The following is a 19,894-nucleotide window of genomic DNA, read 5'->3' on the forward strand; positions in this document are numbered from 1 at the left end:
CGTACCTGGTGGGTGGTGTTTCCACGTGTAATGGTGGTGTCCATGTCGATGATCTGGCATGTCTTGCAGAGATTACCCTGGCAGGGTTTTGTGGTGTTGTGGTTGCTGTTCTGAAGGCTGGGTAATTTGCTGCAAACAATGGTTTGTTTGAGGTTGCGCGGTTGTTTGAAGGCCAGTAGTGGGGGTGTGGGGATGACCTTGGCAAGATGTCCATCCTCGCTGATGATGTGTTGGAGGCTGCGAAGAAGATGTCGTAGTTTCTCCGCCCCAGGAAAGTACTGGACGACGAAGGGTACTCTGTCAGTGGTGTCCCGTGTTTGTCTTCTGAGGTGGTCGGTGCGGTTTTTTGCTGTGGCGCGGTGGAACTGTCGATCAATGAGTCGAGCGCCATATCCCGTTCGTACGAGGGCATCTTTCAGCATCTGTAGGTGTCTGTTGCGCTCCTCCTTGTCTGAGCAGATCCTGTGTATACGGAGGGCTTGTCCATAGGGGATGGCTTCTTTAATGTGTTTCGGGTGAAAGCTGGAGAAGTGGAGCATCGTGAGATTATCTGTGGGCTTGCGGTAAAGCGAGGTGCTGAGGTGACCGTCCTTGATGGAGACGAGTGTGTCCAAGAATGGAACTGAATTTGGAGAATAGTCCATGGTGAGTTTGATGGTGGGATGGAACTTATTGATGTCATCGTGTAGTCGTTTCAGTGATGTCTCGCCGTGGGTCCAAAGGAAAAAAATGTCATCGATGTATCTGGTGTATAGCATCGGTTGAAAGTCCTGTGTGGTGAGGAAGTCCTGTTCAAACTTGTGCATGAAGATGTTGGCATATTGAGGTGCAGGAGACGCGACAACGCAAAATTGCTGAGCAAAAACTTATAGCTAAGTTCCGCACGCATGAATGCGGACTCAACCGGGATCTGGGATTCATGTCGCATTACATTCGGCCCCCACCAACAAGCCTGGACTTGCAGAGGCCTACCGACTGAACTGGCTTGGGACAATTCACACCTCTTTAACCTGGAGTTACCTCTCTCTCTGCATCTTTGATGATTTGATTGCCTGCAGGTGCTCGCATTCCGGGGCATCTCTGACTGTGTCTATATAAACATTTCTGGAACAAGCCTTTCCATTCACCTGAAGAAGGAGCCGTGCTCCGAAAGCTCGTGTTTGAAACAAACCTGTTGGACTTTAACCTGGTGTTGTAAGACTTCTTACTGTGAATTGTAAAAACATTCCATGAATTTGTGCTGCTCTTTAGTGGACTGGCTCTTCAGACAAGTGATTCTGTTAGGGTGACCGGGAGATTTTTAAGTGTCCAGTCACATTCAAAACATGTTACTGCAGCTCACTGTAACAAGCCTCCCTTACCAGCCTCCCCGAACAGGCGCCGGAATGTGGTGACTAGGGGCTTTTCACAGTAACTTCATTGAAGCCTACTCGTGACAATAAGCGATTTTCATTTTTCATTTCAAGTGACTCAGAACCGCTCCCTTAATGGAAGGAAAGTCTCTGAAAGTTTAGTAACTGCTGAATCCCTTTGAAGCCATGAGAAAACTATTGTCAAGGATGTGAAAAGAAAGGGCTTGAATTGCACAGAGGGCGATGAGCATTTAAAGAAGTTAATTTAAACTTAACTGGTGAAGCCGTCATCACGGAGTTATAATTCTAAAAGAGAAACTTTATTTTGTTTTAAAAAAAGTACATAAAAGAGAAAATCTATTTTAAAAAAAAAACATTTCTTTGCCGGTGGGGGGTGGTCGTCAACAGACGGTTGAGTTGGCAGCATGGTGGTGCAGTGGTTAGCACTGTTGCCTCACGGCGCCGAGGTCCCAGGTTCGATCCCGGCTCTGGGTCCCGGTCCGTGTGGAGTTTGCACATTCTCCCCGTGTTTGCGTGGGCTTCGCCCCCCTTCCCACAACCCAAAAGATGTGCCGGGTAGGTGGATTGACTACGCTAAATTGCCCCTTAATTGGGAAAAATAAATTGGATACTCTAAATTTATATTTAAAAAAAAAAAGGTTGAGTTTTTTTTAACCAAAGATGGCAGTTGGGATTCATGTACAAAGTGCCGAAAACAACACCGACCAACCATTGAGGATGCGTGCGATTTGAAGGACCTCATTATGCTGGTGGTGATTTGGAGAAATCCGAAATGACTTCACTGCTGACGTGTTTCCCGTCACTTTTGGATCATAACGTTTCAGGAGTTAGAGATTTGCTTAAACATGTGCAGAGGTTAGGGGAACAGAAAACGGGAGAGGAAAGAACCGAGGATAAAGGCCATTGGGAGAGTGGAAGGCAGGAGTGATTCAATGACCAAAAGGAGGGGTGGCTTTGAGAAAATAAACAACAGATCCGTCGCCATGTAAATGGATAGAGTATCAGTAACAGCAGCTGTATGAGAAATTCGGAGGAGGGTTTGGGATGAATGGTTTCAAGTTAATATGCCCAGCACTGAGGCGTAAAAAGCTGTAGAAGTAAGTTAGACAAATAATTTTGCATCGTGTTTGCTGATTAATTCCTAATACATGGGCGAATGTGAGAAAACTGCAGCCCTGTGTTGGAGCTGCAGAGATTGAATATACGATTGGTCACTCTTCAAGCCTCCTCGGATACAGTACCTCACCATTCAGTTTTTAAAAATAAACTTAGAATACCCAATTCATTTTTAAGGGGCAATTTAGCGTGGCCAATCCACCTAACCTGCACGTCTTTGGGTTGTGGGGGCGAAACCCATGTGGACACGGGGAGAATGCAAACTCCACACGGACAGGGACCCGGAGCCTGGATCGAACTTGGGACCTTGGCGCTGTGAGGCAGCAGTGCGCACCGCCGTGCCACACCACCTCGCCATTCACGATGACTCGTACTGAATCAGTCAGTGTCCAAATGCTGCCCGACCTGGGCAAGCACAAGTGGCAAGTAACATTAACACTGACTATTTATGGTAAGAGAAAATCTAACCACTGCCCCTTGACATTCAGTGGCATTTCCATTGCTGAAACCACCACTGTCAACCTCCTGGGAATTACCATTGCCCAGAAACTGGGACCAGCCGTATAAATCTTGCAGCGAGTAACACACCTTCTGATTTCCTAAAGCCATCTGCAAGGTAATAATAATCATCTTTATTTCCATCGCAAGTAGGCGTACATTAACACTGCAATGAAAATCCCCTAGTCGCCACACTACGGCACCTGTTGGTATACACGCGGGAGAATTTTGAATGTTCAGTTCACCTAACAAGCACGTCACTCGGGACTTGTGGGAGGAAAACCGGAGCACACGGAGGAAATCCATGCAGACACGGGGGGGAATGTGCAGATTCCACACACTGACCCAAGCCGGGAATCGAACCCTGGCACTGTGAATCGAATCGGGTCCCTGACACTGTGAAGCAACAGTGCTAGCCACTGTGCTGCTACAAGTATGACAGAATACTCCACTTGCCCGGCTGAGTGCAACTCCCAATACTGAAGGAGCTGAACACCAACCAGGGCAAAGTCTACTTGACTGGCACCCCATCCACAAACATTTACTCCCTTGACACACTGGCAGCAATGTGTACCATTTGATTTTGATTTGTTGTCACCTGTACCGAGGTACAGTAAAAAGTATTGTTCTGCGCACAGTCCAGGCAGATCGTTCCATCCATGAAAAAGCATAGGACATACATAAATACACAATGTAAATTCATAGACACAGACATTGGGTCACCCATACGGAGTGTAGCACTACTCAGTAGGGAGGTTGTGTGATCCATAAGCGGGTCATTCAGGAGTCTGGTAACAGCGGGGAAGAAGCTGTTTTTGAAACTCTTAGTGCGTGTTCTCAGACTTTTGTATCTCCTGCCCGATGGAGATTGGAAGAGAGAATAAACCGGGTGGGAGGAGTCTTTGATTATGCTGCCCACTTTCCCAAAGCAGCGGGAGGTGTAGATGGAGTCAATGGATGGGAGGCAGGTTCGTATGATGGACTGGGCGGTGTTCACAACTCTGTAGTTTCTTACGGTCTTGGGCCGAGCAGTTGCCATTACCAGGCTGTGATGCAGCCAGATAGCATGCTTTCTATGGTGCATCTGTAAAAGTTGGTAAGAGTCAATGTGAACATGCCAAATGTCCTTATTTTCCTGAGAAGGTGTAGGAGCTGTTGTGCTTTCTTGGTCATAGTGTCCAATTGGGTGGACCAGAACAGGCGTTGATGATGTGCACACCTAGGAATTTGAAGCTGTCAGATATCTCCACCTCGGCATCAGTGATAGACAGGAGTGTGTACGACACTTCCCTTCCTGAAGTCGATGACCAGCTCCTTGGTTTTGCTGAAATTGAGGGAGAGATTGTTGTCGTTACACTGTGATACTAGGTTCAGTTGCAGAGGGAAAAGCCAAGTCTGAAGTTTTGGCGTTTGGATATGAACTTGGCATGGGGTTATGTTGAAGGCGGAGCTGTAGTCAGTGAATAGAAATGTGACGTTGGGAGTCCTTGTTTCTGAAATGCTCCAGGGCTGAATGTACCATCTACAAGATGGGCTGCAGCAACTCACCAAGGCTTCTTGGGCAACACAACAATTACCATCCAAAAGGACAAGGGCAGAAAATACCTGCGCACACCTCCACCTGGAAGTTCCCTACCAGGTCACTCACAATCCTGACTGGATTGAATCCTGCAGTTGTTCCCTTCACTGTCGCTGGGTCAAAATCCTGGAACTCCCTCCCTAACAGCATTGTGGGTGCACCTACAGCAGATGGACTGCAGCGGTTCAGGGAGGCAACTCAACACTATCTCCACATGTTAATTAAATGCTGGCCTAGACTATGAATCCCACAAGTACAATATATACTTTTTTTTACAATCTATTGTGAGTAAATGATTGCATTGCATGCAGATATAGCTGAAAGGTGCTATACTAAGAATAAAAATGCAACTGAATTTTTTTCAAGGTGTTCAGAAAGGCAGATACTTGTCAAATGACCTAATCATCCATGACCTAATTGAGTGACAAAACAAATGAGGGGCTGAATGGCCTCCTCTGTTCCCATTTTCCATCACAAATGATTGGATTACATGGTACTGCAAATGTTGAAGTATGTTAGATTTATTTGCCCAGATTTAGTAGCCAGTGGCAAAGTGATGGTGCTTGTCTCTGACCTTGAGGAAAGATTAAGTTCTCTCTGGCATGGATTTGCCTTAACCTGAAGTTAATTTCATTCTGGTGCCAGTTGTTCAGCAACAGTTGTGCTATCGAGCAGGTTAAAAGGTGAATTGTCACTGACAGAAGTGGGGGGAGGTGTGTGTGCATGTGTGTGCGCGCGCGCGTCTTTGGGGGGTGGGGGGGGGTTTGGTGCAGAGCTATGCAGGGAGGGGGCATGTGGAGGGCAGGGAGGTGGCGTGGGGGGAACGTGCAGTGCAGGGATGGTGGCGTGTGTAGTTTGCGTGCCATGCAGAGAGGTAGCGCACACGGGGACAAGTCGGGCTTCTCTAAAATGCCACCGAAGTGGCACAGCGGTAATGTCACCGGACTAGTAATCCAGAGGTCTGGCCTCGTGCTTTGGGACCATGTTTTGAAATCCCATGATAGCAGCTGGTGGAATTTAAATAGTTAACAAATCCAGAATTGAAAGCTAATCTCTGTAATAGTGACCATGAAACTATCCTAAATTATCGTAAAGACTTCTCTGACGCCTTTTAGGGAAGGCAGTCTGTAGCCTCAGCCAGCCTGGCTTCCATGTGACTCCAGACCCACAGCAATGCGGCTCACCCTTAACTGCCTTCTGCAATGACCTAGCAAGCCTCTCCGTTCAAGGGCAATTAGGGATGGGAACAAATGCTGGCCTTGCCAGCGACGCCCACATTCCATGAAAGAATGAAGAAAACCAAACGTGCGCATAGTGGCCCCATTATATCCGTGACGCTGAGCAGAATGACTGAATGAGGCAACTTAAAACCGGGTATTATTGTAACTGATTTTGTTGTAATGATCGTTACAAGATGGCAACTTGCAAAAAAAAAACCAAATGCCTAATTCAGTGACCGAAAGTAGAGCTGGTCTTAAGTTCCTAAGGAGACCATGGATTGGATTCAATATGAATTGGTTTTTGGAGCAAGTAATGAGATAGTTTCAGGGCTTGCCCTGTCCACTTTGCACAAGCTTTAAGATTGGGGGATTTTTGTTTTTAAAAATCACATCTTTCTTTAAACAGCCTGACACTGCATCTGTGCAGGTGCAGGAGGTGCTCCCCTAGTTTGCACAGAATCCCTGCTGTGCAGAAGGAGGCCATTTGGCCCATCAATTCTGCATCCACCCTCCGAAACAGTGCCCCGGTAACCTATCCCGGTAACCCCAATTAACCTGCACATCCTTGGAAGCTAAGGGGCAATTTATCATAGCCAATCCACCAAAACATCTTTGGACTGTGGGAGGAACTCGGAGGAAACCCACGCCGACCCGGGGAGAATGTGCAAACGGCTCACATACAGTTGCCCAAAGCTGGAATCAAACTGGGGTCCATGGCGCTATGAACATAGAACATACAGTGCAGAAGGTGGCCATTCAGCCCATCGAGTCTGCATAGACCCACTTAAGCCCTATCCCCGTAACCCAATAACCCCTCCTAACCTTTTTTGGTCACTAGCATAGCCAATCCACCTAACCTGCACGTCTTTGGATTGTGGGGGGGAAACCGGAGCACCCAGAGGAAACCCAAGCAGACACGGGGAGAACGTGTAGACTCCACACAGACAGTGACCCAGCAGGGAATCTAAACCTGGGACCCTGGCGCTGTGAAGCCACAGTGCTAATCACTTGTGCTACCGTGCTGCCCTTAGGCAACAGTGTTAACTACTATGCCACCGTGCTGTGTTGCAGTACAAATGAACTCAACTGTACGAGATTCCAATTCTCTTCCTTCACCAATCGTGCAAGATTCCAATTCTCTTCCTTCACCAATTGTACAAAATTCCAATTCTCTTCACCAATCGTACAAGATTCCAATTCTCTATCTTCACCAATCGTACAAGATTCCAATTCACTTCCTTCAAAGATTCCAATTCTCCCTTCACCAACAGTGCAAGATAGTCACTGATGAATCCAGCAAAGAATTCAGGGATTTATTTCCTTTGTGCGGTAAATCCTATGGGTCCACCACCTTTTCGGAAGGTGCATTTCAGAAGATCATAACTGACTGCTTTGAGCAGAGTCTCCCAAGCCGACGTGTTGCATGGTTTATATTAACTGTTAACCCGTGAATCAGGCTGGCCTTCCAGTACTGAACAAACAGAAATGCCCCTTTGGCCGGCACTTTCTGTGGACAGATTTTTGCATTCTGAATACTTCCAACTGTCAGCCAGATTAGTGCCTTTTAGGCAGTAACCAGCATTGCCCCGTGTAATTATACTTCCCTTGCCCTGGATGATCGGAAAGTTATTTGTGATTGTCAAAACAAAAAGTGTTGATTGAAACAATTATTTTTTTTAAAAACTTTATTTAGATTGAAGCGGAGGAAAGAGAGCTCCAGAAGAAGAATCTAGCCGACGCGAGTGGATACAGTTTCATTAAAATATCCGAGTGGTTGTTTTACAAGGTGAGAACAAAGATGATTTGAGCAGCTGCTTGGGATCTAACTTTACTTGTAATTTTTTCACAAATTTTTATATTAGGTTGAGGCAAATTTGTGCAAATGTATGAACCTTTGGGCACAAGAATATTTAAAATATTTCAAAAGAGATGAAATCTGAATTCTTTTCATCGACTGCGACCTTATGATTCACATTTGTCAGCTGAACGCAGTGACTTTTTAAAATTGAGGCCTTAAATCGCTGCTGAATTGGAAGCACTGTGATTAGTACTGTTGGTTCACAGCGCCAGAGTCCCAGGTTCAATTCCCGGCTTGGGTCACAGTCTATGTTATATATGTTTTAAATCTGTGTGCCAGAATAATTCTGAGGCGTGGACGGTAACCCAGCAGCAGCTGTTATGACGGGCAGGCACGGCTTAGGACGTTGGGCTCTCCAGAAGAATGTAGTCCACCTACTGGTACTGCATCAATGCCCAACAACACCGGGAGAATAAAAGAAAAACTGACCAGGTCAGCCGAACCAAAATTCAAGGATTTGCAAAGAGTTTGTTGTCAATTTTCAGTAATTCTGGAATCACTTTTGCTTTCGTAGGTCACCTAAATAACATTATACAGCTGCACTAGGGGGAGGAGTCGTGGGCGGAGCCAAGGGTGGAGCCCAGTACAAGTTCCTGAGTGCTCCCAGCGCTACTCCCCCTAGTGGCAGGATAGCGCTACTGCGCCTACAAAGACAGTGTGAATTATCATATATACATCTATATTATTACATTCACCACATGTGCATTTGATGGGTGCGAGTGTGGGGGAGAAGAGTGTGAACAAACAAATGTTTTTCTTTCTTTGTCAGTCTTGAACGACTGCAATTTTGGCGCAACAAAATGGGTGAAGTACAGCAAACTCAAAGCCGTATTGCCCAACATTTAGAAGCATCGGAGGTGAGGAAAACGTTTTTCAACCCGGAGGATGGTCGGGGTCTGGAACTCTCGGCCTTGAAAGGGTTCGGGTTAGTTTCCTTTAAAAAGGTGCCTGGATGTGCACCTGAAGTGCCGCAACCCACAGGGCTGCGCAACAAATACTGGAAAGTGGGATTAGGCTGGGTGGCCTCCTCCTGTGTCCCAAACCTTCCATGACTTAGCCTTCCTTTAGCGTCTCTCCCCTTCCCTTTAACCTGAAAGACACACTTTTTGTTTTGCAGTATGATCTTGTGAATATCTGTGACAATACAGGGCCCTGATTCTTAATAATGTAGTAATACAATTCATTTAGAAGTTTCTGTCATGGTTGAAGCATGTTCTTTCTTTTTTTTCACTCTGCAATTATTACTACAGACTCTTTGACGAGAAGTTAATTAAGGGTACAGCGAGAAACAGTGAATCGCAATCAGGTCTGTAATGAGGCCAGTGTGAAACCACTGATTCTAATAGTCTGCAGACGGAAAATGAGATCACCATATTTTGTCCTCCTCCCTCCACTGTGAATATGGATGCAAAGTACTACTTTAACAAGTCTGCCGTTCATTATAGCATCGTCTTAATCTGTCTGTAATGGGCCCACATGTCCTCTCACCAGTCTCAGATGTATTTATTTTTTGCTGTCAGCTTTGAGATCTCTTCCAAGTTGCTGTTCCTGCTCATTTCCTACATTCCATTACTCTTCAAAAATCCCTTGGTTGTTTATGCAGCCTTTGTGGTCCACTGGCTTCCCACTTCTTGCATTTCGGTGAGACCTTTTAATTTAGTTTAGTGCTGTCGCTTGTTTGTTGACCATGGGTGCTTAACTTCGCAACTGCAGCTTTTTTGCTTTTAAGGCGGGCTGTTCTTTTGCTATTTGGTTTTGTGTTCGTAAATAAATCAGATACCATGGAAAAGGGAGGTCATTTGGTTCATTGTTCCTGTGTCTGCTCTTTTGAAGAGCATCGGTTGGTTCAGCATCCCTGTTCTTCCCTCGCAGCCCCGCAAATTTCTCTTGCCCAAATATTGAATTTACTGTGGAAATTTAATATAGAATTGGCTACCAGCACCCTTTCAGAGATGCAGTCCAGATCCTTGTACTTTTTAAAAAAAAAACCAAAAAAGTCTTATTCACACTCTGGATTTTTTTTTTGCAAATTATATTAAACGTGTCCCCTTGTTTCAAACGCTCCAGCCAGTGTGAACAGTTTCTCCTTATCGGCTCTACCACAGCTCCTCATCATTTTTGAACCCTCCACAAAATCTTCCCAGAACCGTCTCGGCCTCGTGGAGAATGGTCTCGGCTTCTCCAGTCTCTCCGTGTTACCCTGTGCCCCTCATTCATGGCACCTGTCTGGTAATTCCCCTCTGCCATACCCATCCAGGCTTTGGCACCTTTGTGTCAAATGCTTCTTCTGACGCTTTTCACTGTTGGTCTGCAGGTTCACCCATCTTTTGTGAGGGCCCTGAAGAATCCAGCACGAGTTGTAGAATAGAAAGAAATAACAGTTATTTACAATAACATAATATATATAAAACAAAGCTCATACTCCCTTAGGATTGTGGGTTTGCCATTAGTCCCCACTCAGTGGTAAGTAGGCAGGTTATAACAACATCCCCCCCCCCCCCCCCCAAAAGTCCAGGGTATCTACTGACGACCCTGGTGAAGGAGGGCGTCGGACTCGTTTTGCCGCAGGCCGGACACCATTTGCACGAGGCGCTGGATCGGCGGCGTGTAACGAGACGGTGAACGGCGCTTCCGTGATGAACGGCGTAACGGTTGTACATCCACGGCCCGTGGCCCCGAGGACTCCCACTCTGAGGCATCCTGTGTCTCCATCACGGAGTCGGAGTCCACTGCCTCCGTCATCTCGGCGTCCCTATCAACTCGCAGTTCTGCAACTACCTGTGCAGGCTTAGAGTATGGCACCAGAGGAAGAATGAGAGGAATACTTTCCACTGTGTCTGGTCTCTGTGGCTGTAGAAATGAGCTCCAGGGTGGGGAATCTTTGGAAGAAATGGTCTTCTGGATTGAACGTGGTCTACATGCTTGTGCTGGAGATGACACTGGGCTTGCACCTGGTAAGAGATAGGGCCCGTTCGGCGAAAGATAACGCCAGGGACCCACTGGGCACTACCAGCAAAGTTTTGAATGAATACTGGGTCACTGGGCGCAAACTGCCGAATCGGCCGATGCCGAGAAAGGCCATGTCCCTGCCGTTCTTGAGTGCAGCATATTTTTGCGCCACTGTCAGGGAAAACCATGCTAAGGCGGGTGCGGAGTCTCCGGCCCATTAGAAGTTCCGCGGGAACTACCCCAGTCACCGCATATGGAGTCGTCCTGTATGGAAAAAAAGAGCCAGTCTTGTGTCCATAGACCAGGAAGACTGCTTCTTTAGGCCCCGTTTGAATGTCTGCACTGTGCGCCCCGCCAACCCATTGGAAGCTGGGTGCTATGGTGTATGCCGTTCATCTTCATGAACCACGCAACGTAGGACGTTCTGCCTACCATCTTGTGCACCTCTAATCATTTAGATTGGGCATCGATTAATAGAAGGAACATGAATCCTTGAAAAGGGCTGGCGAAATCCGCATGCAAGCACGCCCAAGGCCGCCCTGACCTTTCCCAGTGATATAGGGGTGCGGCCGGTGGAAGCTTCTGATGCTCCTGGCAAATGGAGCAGTTTTGGGCCACCTTCTCAATGTTTGTGTCGAGGCCTGACCGTACCAACATTTTGGTCACACACGGGTACCCATTGTGCAAGTCCCTTGGTATTAGCTCTTGTCCTTTTTCTGGGACAATCACATGCGCCCCCCACAAGAGGATACCGTCTTCCATGCTAAATTCTGACAGCTTGGAGGAAAATGCCTGCAACTCACCCTGGAACTGTCTATGTTGCCCACCATACAGGGCTATGTGATGAACCTTTGACAGGACTGTTTCCGTCTGGGTCCACTCACGGACCTGTGATGCCGTTACAGGCAAAGAGTCCATACAATTTAGGGTTGCAACCACCTCACCGGACGTGGGGGTCGGCATGGGGCCGGTCGACGAAGGCAATTGCCTCAGTGCGTCGGCATTCGCTATCTGGGTCCCTAGTTTATGCTCCAGAGAATACTTGTCGGCAGCGAGCAACAAAGCCCAGCGCTGGATCCGTGCGGAAGCAATGGGTGGTATTGGCTTATCCTCTCAGAAAAGTCCCAGCAGAGGCTTATGATCAGTCACGATAGTGAAGTGGCGGCCATACACGTACTAGTGGAAGCGTTTCACGGCAAAGACCACCGCCAGGCCCTCCTTCTCAATCTGCGTGTACTTCTTTTCCGCTGCAGTCAATGTGCGGGAGGCAAAAGCTATCGGCTGCTCGGCCCCGTTCTCCATCTTGTGGGACAGGGCGGCCCCAATACCATATGGGGATGCATCACATGTGATGAGCAAAGGCTTTCCAGGATCATAGTGGGTTAGTAACCCAGACGACGACAATTATTGTTTTACCTGCAGGCAAGCGGTTTCTTGCGACTGACCCCAAACCCAGGTGTGATTCTTCTTTTGCAGAAGGTGCAACGGGGCCAGCGTAGTTGCCAGATTGGGGAAGAACTTAATAGTTTACGAGGCCGAGAAAAGAACGAAGATGCAAAGTGTCAGTCGGGGCGGTGGCCTGTTGAATTGTGCACACCTTCTCTGTGACGGGGTGCAAACCTTCGCGGTCCACCCAATAACCCAGGTAGACTACTTCCTTCGCCTGAAAGACGCACTTTGTACGACGTAAACGGACTCCAGCCTCTGAAAAGTGTCTAAGGACAGCCTCCAAATTTTCCAAATGTTCCTGCTCCGACGTCCCTGTGACATGCAGTAAATCTCTCAAGGTGCCCTTCGTGATGCGTAGAAAGATAGCGCAGGCAGAGGGTCCCCCAGAGGGCAACCGTGTATATTCATACAGGCCCCGGTGTGTATTAATCGTTACATATGGCCGGGAGGCAGGGTCCAGCTCCAACTGTAGGTAGGCATGACTCATACCTAATTTCGTGAACGAGAGTCGGTCTGCAAGCTTCGTGTAGAGATCTTCTATATTTGACATTGGATATTGGTCGAGCCAGGAAGCCGTATTCACTAAGTTTATAGTTGCCGCGCAAGCGAACAGTGGCATCTGGCTTCATTACAGGTACAATTGGCGCTGCCCAGTCAGCGAAACGGACGGGCCGGATAATACCCAATGACTCCAAACAAGTGAGCTTCCCTTCTACCTTCTCGAGCAAGGTGTAAGGCACCAGTCGTGCCCGGAAATAGCACAACATGGCTCCTGGTTCGACTTGGATACAGACTACGGCCCCTTTTATTTTTCCCCAAACCGGGCTGGAATACATCTGGGTACCGTCCTACTACCTCCGTCAACCCTCCAGAAACTGTTTGGAGGATGTGCTGCCACTGCAGCCGCAGATGGCGCAACCAGTCCCGACCCAACAGGCTGGGCCCGTGGCTGCGCACCACGTTAAGTGGGAAACGCCCCACTTGGTGTCCATAAACAACAGGGGTCATCGTAGTTCCTGCAATGTCCAATGGTTCCCCCATGGAGACTCTTTTGGACGGATGGGGTTGCGCCCCAAGGCGTGCACCTCCATTCCCTGTAGCTCCTCCACTCCCCGTTCTGCGGCCTGTTGAAAAGTCGATGTTGGCTCACTAACCACTTTCTCTGGGTGGCCGCATTGTTAGTACCGCAAACCAAACGGTCGCGTAACGTTTCTGACAAGGTGCCACCATAGTCACAGTACGCTGCAATCCTGCGTAGCCTGGATAGAAACTCCCCAAGGGATTCTCCTGGAGTCCTCTCAGTGGTATTAAACCGGTAACGCTGGACTATCGTGGTCAGGGTTGGGTTAAAATGTTGCTCCACTAAGGTCACAAGTTCATGAAGCGTCTTGGTGTCTGGCGCAGCTGGGTACGTAACATCACCCCAAACGTATGCGGGCCGCAGGCGGTGAGAAAAATGACCACTTGCCGCTCAATTTTGGTGATGTTGTTTGCCCGGAAATAGTAACGCATCCATTGTGAGCACTGGTTGCAACTTTGCAGTGCAGCATCGAAGATGCTGCAACAGAAAAAGATGGCGTAACAGAAAATACATTTTCAACCTGTATTCCAACAAAAGTCCAGGGAGGTGGTTTCAGCACGCAGCAGTAACTCCTTTGCTGCTCACTCCTCTCCAGCTGGTTCCATACTGGCCCGCTTTATTTATGCAGGGACCTGCTAGTGATTTCTCCGCGCGACCCCCCCATTGGGGAAGCTCTTACTCCCTAAGGATTGTGGGATTGCCATTGGTCCCCAGCCACTGGTAAGCAGACAGGTTATAACACCATCAAATGGTTTGTCCTAGTTAATTTTGATGAATATATATTGTGGGGCGCGGGAGGGTAGGGGTTTTTGGGTTGTGTGTTTTTGTCTTTTTTCAGGGGACTATAAATTTGTCCCCCCCCCCCCCCCCCCCCCCCCCCCCCCCCCAGCCGTTTGTGGTGTTTTACTTTTGGCGAGGGTGACCTGTGGTTTTGGTTGTTGCTTTGTTGGGGGTGGGCGGGTGAGGATGTGACGTGGCAGAGTTGTAGACTGAGCGTGGTCAGGGGCGGAGAAGGGGGCCATCTTGGATGGGCCCAGTTCAGAGCGAAATTGAAAGGGGTAGGGTCAGAAGGGGATGATGGCGAACGGTAGAGGGCTTTGGAGGCCTGAGCCTCCGGTACGATTTGTAGCATGGTATGCCCGGGGACTGGGGGTGATAATGCGGGTGATTTCACTCTGCGTTGGAACCGAGGGTGGACAGGCAAAACCCTAAGTCAGTGGAAAGGTTGAAGATGGTGGAGTTTGGAGGGTTTATGGAACTCACGGGAATCGTGGACTCGAGGAGGTTTAGGAACCCGGGGGGAGGGGCACGTGTGCAAGGTATTTTTTTTGTGATGAGTCGAGGGGGGTGGTGAGGGCAAAGTAGGTGGGAACCGTGATCTCTGATCATGCCCCACGCTGGCTGGAGGTCAGGCTTAGTTTATGGCAGAAGCAGAGGCCGGGGTGGATGCTGGATTTGGGTCTTTTGGTGGACATGGGGTTCTGTGAGAAGGTGCGGTTGGTGGTCAGATCATGTGAAGTTGAATGCTTTGACAAAGGGTCATCTAGACTCAATGTTAGCTCTTTTCTCTCCCTACAGATGCTGCCAGACCTGCTGAGATTTTCCAGCATTTTCTCTTTTGGTTTCAGATTCCAGCATCTGCTGTAATTTGCTTTTATTTAGGTATTTGGGGGTTCAGGTGACGGGGGAGTGGGCGACGATGCACAAGTGGAACCTGACAACGCTGATGGAGGAGGTTAGGGGGGGGGGAGAATTTAGAACGTGACATATGGTGCACTTGACGCTGGCGGGGAAGGTCCAGGTGGTCAGGATGAATGGTCTGCCGAGGTTCCTGTTTGGGGACCGATCTTTACCCCCTCCGGCTTTTTTCTGGAAATTGGAGGTATGAGGTGAGCCCCCGGTGGTACAGTCTGCGATCAGGGTGTGGAACTAGCTGAGGAGACACTTCGGGATGTAGGGATATCGGTGCCGACACCGTTGTGTGGAAATCGCAGGTTGCAGCCGGGGGAGAAGGATGACATGTATAAGAAGTGGAGGGAGGTGGGGCTGGTGAGGGCGAGGAATTTTTACCTGGAAGATGATACAAAGAAATGTAGAGGGACAGGTCAGTCGTATTGAGGATACGGGAGGGCTGAAGAAGGGCATGGACAAGCTAGGAGAGAGGGCAAAGAAGTGGCAGATGTGGATACAATGTGGAAAAGTGTGAGATTATGCACTTTGGAAGGCGGAATGGAAGCTTAGACTATTTTCTGAATGGGGAAACGCTTCGGAAATCAGAAGCACAAAGGGACTTGGGAGTCCTTGTTCACAATTCTCTTAAGGTTAATGTGCAGGTTCAGTCAGCAGTTAAGAAGGCAAATGCAATGTTAGCATTCATGTCGGGAGAGCTAGAATACAAGAGCGGGATGTACTTCAGAGGCTGTATAAGGCTCTGGTCAGACCCCATTTGGAGTATTGTGAGCAGTTTTGGGCTCCGTATCTAAGGAAGGATGTGCTGGCCTTGGAAAGGGTCCAGAGGAGGTTCACAAGAATGACCCGTGGAATGAAGAGCTTGTCGTATGAGGAACGGTTGAGGATTCTGGGTCTGTACTCGGAGTTTAGAAGGATGAGGGGGAATCTTATTGAAACTTACAGGATACTGAGAGGCCTGGATAGAGTGGATGTGGAGAGGATGTTTCCACTTGTGGGAAAAACTAGGAAGCAGAGGGCACCATCTCAGAATAAAGGGACGATCCTTTAAAATTGAGATGAGGAGGAATTTCTTCAGCCAGAGGGTGGTGAATCTGTGGAACTCTGTGCCGCAGAAGGCTGTGGAGGCCAAATCACTGAGTGTCTTTAAGACAGAGATTGATAGGTTCTCGATTAATAGGGGAGGTTCTTGATTAATAGGAAGGGGATCAGGGGAGAAGGCAGGGGAATGGGGTTGGGAGAAATATCAGCCCTGATTGAATGGCGGAGCAGACTCGATGGGCCGAGTGGCCTAATTCTGCTCCTATGTCTTATGGTCTTACGGAAGAGAGGTTTTCATGTCTGGAAGAGCTGGGGGGAGAGGGTGGAGCTGCTGAAGGGTAGTGAATTCAGGTATGTGCAAGTGAGGGATTTTGCGCGGAAGGAATGGAGAGGGTTCCCTAAGCTGCCGGAGTATATCCTGTGGGAGTGGCTGCTGGTCCCGGATGTGGAGCGGGGGGTGTAAGGCAGGATTGGTGACGTGGGTGGGTGGGTGGCTGGGGGAGCACAGGTGGTGAAGATCAAGAATAAATGGGAAGAGGAGCTTTGGGGGGGGGGGGGGTGGTAGATAGGATGGGGAGTGTGGAGTGAGGCAGTGCGAAGGGTAAATTCGAGCTCGTGCACGAGGATGAGTTTGATTCAATTCAAGGTGGTGCACAGGATGCATATGACCTGAATGAGGATGAGTGGGGAGGAGTGTGCTAAGTGTGGGCGACGGCCAGCGAACCATGTGCTCATGTTCGGGGGCTGTGAGAAGTTGGAGAGATACTGGGAAGCGGCGTTTGGGACGTTATCGAAGATTCCAGGGCTAGAGGTCAGGCCGGAGCCAATGGTGGCCATCTTTGGCAATTTAGCTTGTCCAATTCACCTGCCCTGCACATCTTTGGGTTGTGGGGGTGAGACCCACACAGACACGGGGAGAATGTGTAAACTCCACACGGACAGTGACCCGGGGCCGGGATCGAATCTGGGTCCTCGGCGGTGTGAGGCAGCAGTGCTAACCACTGCGCCACCGTACTGCCCTGTGTTGTATTTTTTAATATGTTTGGAATTAAATACATGCAAAAAGATTATTGATGAAGCATAAATAAATTTGGAATGGAACACTTGACCATCCATCTGCCACAACAATCCGCCACTAATTGACTGCAGGATAAACCTATTCAAAGCACTTTCCTTGAGGAAGCAGTACAGCTTGCGACATAAAGCGTGTTTACACACATCTCCATCTCTGTAGCGAGCAGCTTTCCCTGATGCAGGCCCTTTATGCACATTAGCAAAAGGCTATCACAATGCAGTGTGCAGAGTGAGGTATAATGCTCCAGTTATTGTACCCTAAGGCTTACTTTCACCAATACCGTGAGGCATCTGCTGCTGCAGGAGCTCAACCATTGTGGAGAGAGGTGAGGCCCTATAATTGCCATTAAAGATTAACGAGGTGGTAATTTTCAATTTACTTGAATTGAAGTAATTGGAAATCCAAACTTAATCAGATCAACTCGCCGTCCTTGTTTCTTGAAAGGAGACAATCGCCTCCCGAAAGCCCTTGCATCCTTTCTGTGAGTCGAGGCCAGCACTTGCTCAACTAATTAGTGACCCACTAACCTTTGTATTTTTACAGTTATTATTGGGCATTGCAGTTGGATCTTAGCAGCTGCTTTAAAATTGACGTGGCAAATGGAGTTTGATTTTCTGTGTGATAAGTGTTGCAGGGCTTAGTCAAGGTTGTTTAAGGTATACAATTAGGATTCTGAATGATTGCAGTTGTTTCAAGGGGCTGACCGTTTGTGATGTGGGTATTTGAGAGTCATGGCGTTTGTCCAAATTAATTGTTACGTCTAATTTGATGGTTGATGAATATTAACTGTTGTGTGCAATTTATTGTCTTGCCGATCTTTAACTTGCCTCTTTGCCTCCGTTAGGTCTACTTTACTGACGTTCTTGAGTTGGTCCGAACTCGCAAGGTCTTTCTTAAAGATGGTTTTGTATACCTACCTCACCCAGAGATCGCAGTTATAGTCCTGAATGAATTCCGACAGCGGCTTTCCAAGTCTTTGGCAGTAAGTGTATATTTTTTTTAAATGGGAAATTTCTTCTTGCGTCGGTGACGAAATAAAAGTTCAAAAGGGTTTCCGCTAACATTCAGCTTCTGAGGTAAGTATACCACCGTTGAAGTGGGGGAGATGATGGAGTCCTTCAGTTGGCGAGAAGGGGAGTGCACCTGTGTGAAGCACCTCGTCATCTCTTTCAGTTGCTCCTTCAAGTAGACTGAGTTACTTTGTGTGGTTCCTGCTGTGTGGGGCAACTGGGGATAGCGCTGCTGCCTCATACCAGAGGCTGTGAGGTGCAGTGCTAGGCTCTACCGCAGCTGAAGAGCTTCTGCCAGTAGCTGCACCCATGGGAGAGCTCTCCGTCCTCTCACACCTGATGAGTGTTTAAAGTTCTGAGGTTACAAGCGGGATCGCCTGGTTTCTTCAAATATTAGAGAACAAGATACTTTAGCATATGTCTAGATAAAGCTGACAGCGTCCCTGAGTACGCTTTAAATGTGTCTCGCCATTGCCCTGTTCCCAACCAACGTAGGTGTCTGCGGAAAGTGGCATTACAACTGCTTCCACAAATACGGAATACTGTGAATGCTGGAGATCTCCAGCAAGGACAGGGAAAGCTGGGAACACTCTGCTGGTCAGGCCACATCCGTGGAGAGAGAGGAGTGGAGGTTTCAGGCCGACGATTTGCATTCTGAGTGGGTGTGCAAGCCAAATGTGAGCCCCATTGTGTGTTTTTGATTCCTTTTCTCTTGCAAGTGCCTCCGGCCCAATAAAGTTCGTGTGGAAGGCGTAATTTGTGAAACCTGAACTGCTTCACAGTTTAGCAGATGCTGCGTGAATTGTTTGCAAGTACTTTCAAACAAGTTCTTGTCATTTGCTGTCTTGTTACATTGGGTGACGGTAATCTTCCATGAAGAAAGCAAATGGGCCATAACTCTCGGGCTCTCCAGTGTTGGATTTTGGGGAGCATCTCAAATATACGCTAGGGGAACCCTCTCGAAGGTTGGCAGGTAAGGATTGTAGGGCAATTGCCCGGAAGCAGTAACTTCCTCTGGGAAATTGGCCTGCGCTGGGAACCATCCGGAAATGCGAATTAAATCACGAACTTCGGATGGTTCCGGCAGAGTGACACTCCGCCCCAAAAAAGAGAAGAGTTTATACCGGTCCCTGCACGGGACTCTCGCCCACCATCACCATCCTTCCCCATGGTGTTCCCTCACCAAACCCGTGGGCCCGACTCTGTATCTCTGACCTAGGTCCTGGCCTTCCGACCTGACCCGGCTGGACTACACCTCCCCCACTCCCACCTATCTGACCTCCACTCTCACCGATCTCTGATTTCTACCCCCACTCTTCACTCCTCAAATCCTATCCACTTACCCTGGACACTTGCGCTCTCCATGGTCTATCCATTTCAGTGGGACTGTTTCACCTTGCCTGCTTTACAGTAGCCGGTGCAGGTAAAAAGGGGACATGACCTCCTTCACTCTGACCCTGTTAGACTTTGGCCCGGCGCCTCAGAAACAGTGGGCTGCCTGGATCTCACCTGGCCTGAGGTAGAAGGCCAGGCGAGACAGGCACGGAAGAAATTTGGCACAGCTAAGTGTGTACAGAGTGGCATTCTGGCGCTGATGACCACTCCCAAGGAAGATACGGCCCATTGTTTGACTGCATGTCCAACGTTTGGTCTTGTGCATTGCCTCCTTACACTATTGTACTGGTTGCTTTGCCCAACTTTTGCCGATCTTAATATTGAATGGGGTGGCGGCTGGGACGTTTTTATGAATGATTGAAATATTGGAAACTGCTGAAATAATTATTGTTCCAACGACCTCCGTGACAATAATGAAGCTTTGGAGCCGAGATGGCAGTCTACGCACACCCGATCTAGGCTCGGCGGTGAATTGAATGTGGATTGTGATTAATCCTTGCCTGAAGCCACCTTTGCCTTGCGAACCATTGTGGGTGTGAAATCCCTATCGGAGGTTATTGT

At 48.5% G+C, this 19,894-nt stretch overlaps 1 protein-coding gene across 1 annotated transcript in view; it reads left to right on the forward strand.

Annotated features, from left to right (window-relative positions):
• Positions 1–19,894, forward strand: part of prim2 (DNA primase subunit 2) — a 238,432-nt gene that overhangs the window by 40,933 nt on the left and 177,605 nt on the right. The window contains exons 2-4 of the mRNA XM_038801067.1: positions 5,981–6,096; positions 7,480–7,572; positions 17,773–17,910. Coding sequence (XP_038656995.1) covers positions 5,981–6,096; positions 7,480–7,572; positions 17,773–17,910 — 347 coding nt within the window. The remainder of the gene's footprint in view (positions 1–5,980; positions 6,097–7,479; positions 7,573–17,772; positions 17,911–19,894) is intronic.

The sequence above is a fragment of the Scyliorhinus canicula genome, chromosome 6 (genome assembly GCF_902713615.1).
Source record: "Scyliorhinus canicula chromosome 6, sScyCan1.1, whole genome shotgun sequence".
Taxonomy (NCBI): domain Eukaryota; kingdom Metazoa; phylum Chordata; class Chondrichthyes; order Carcharhiniformes; family Scyliorhinidae; genus Scyliorhinus; species Scyliorhinus canicula.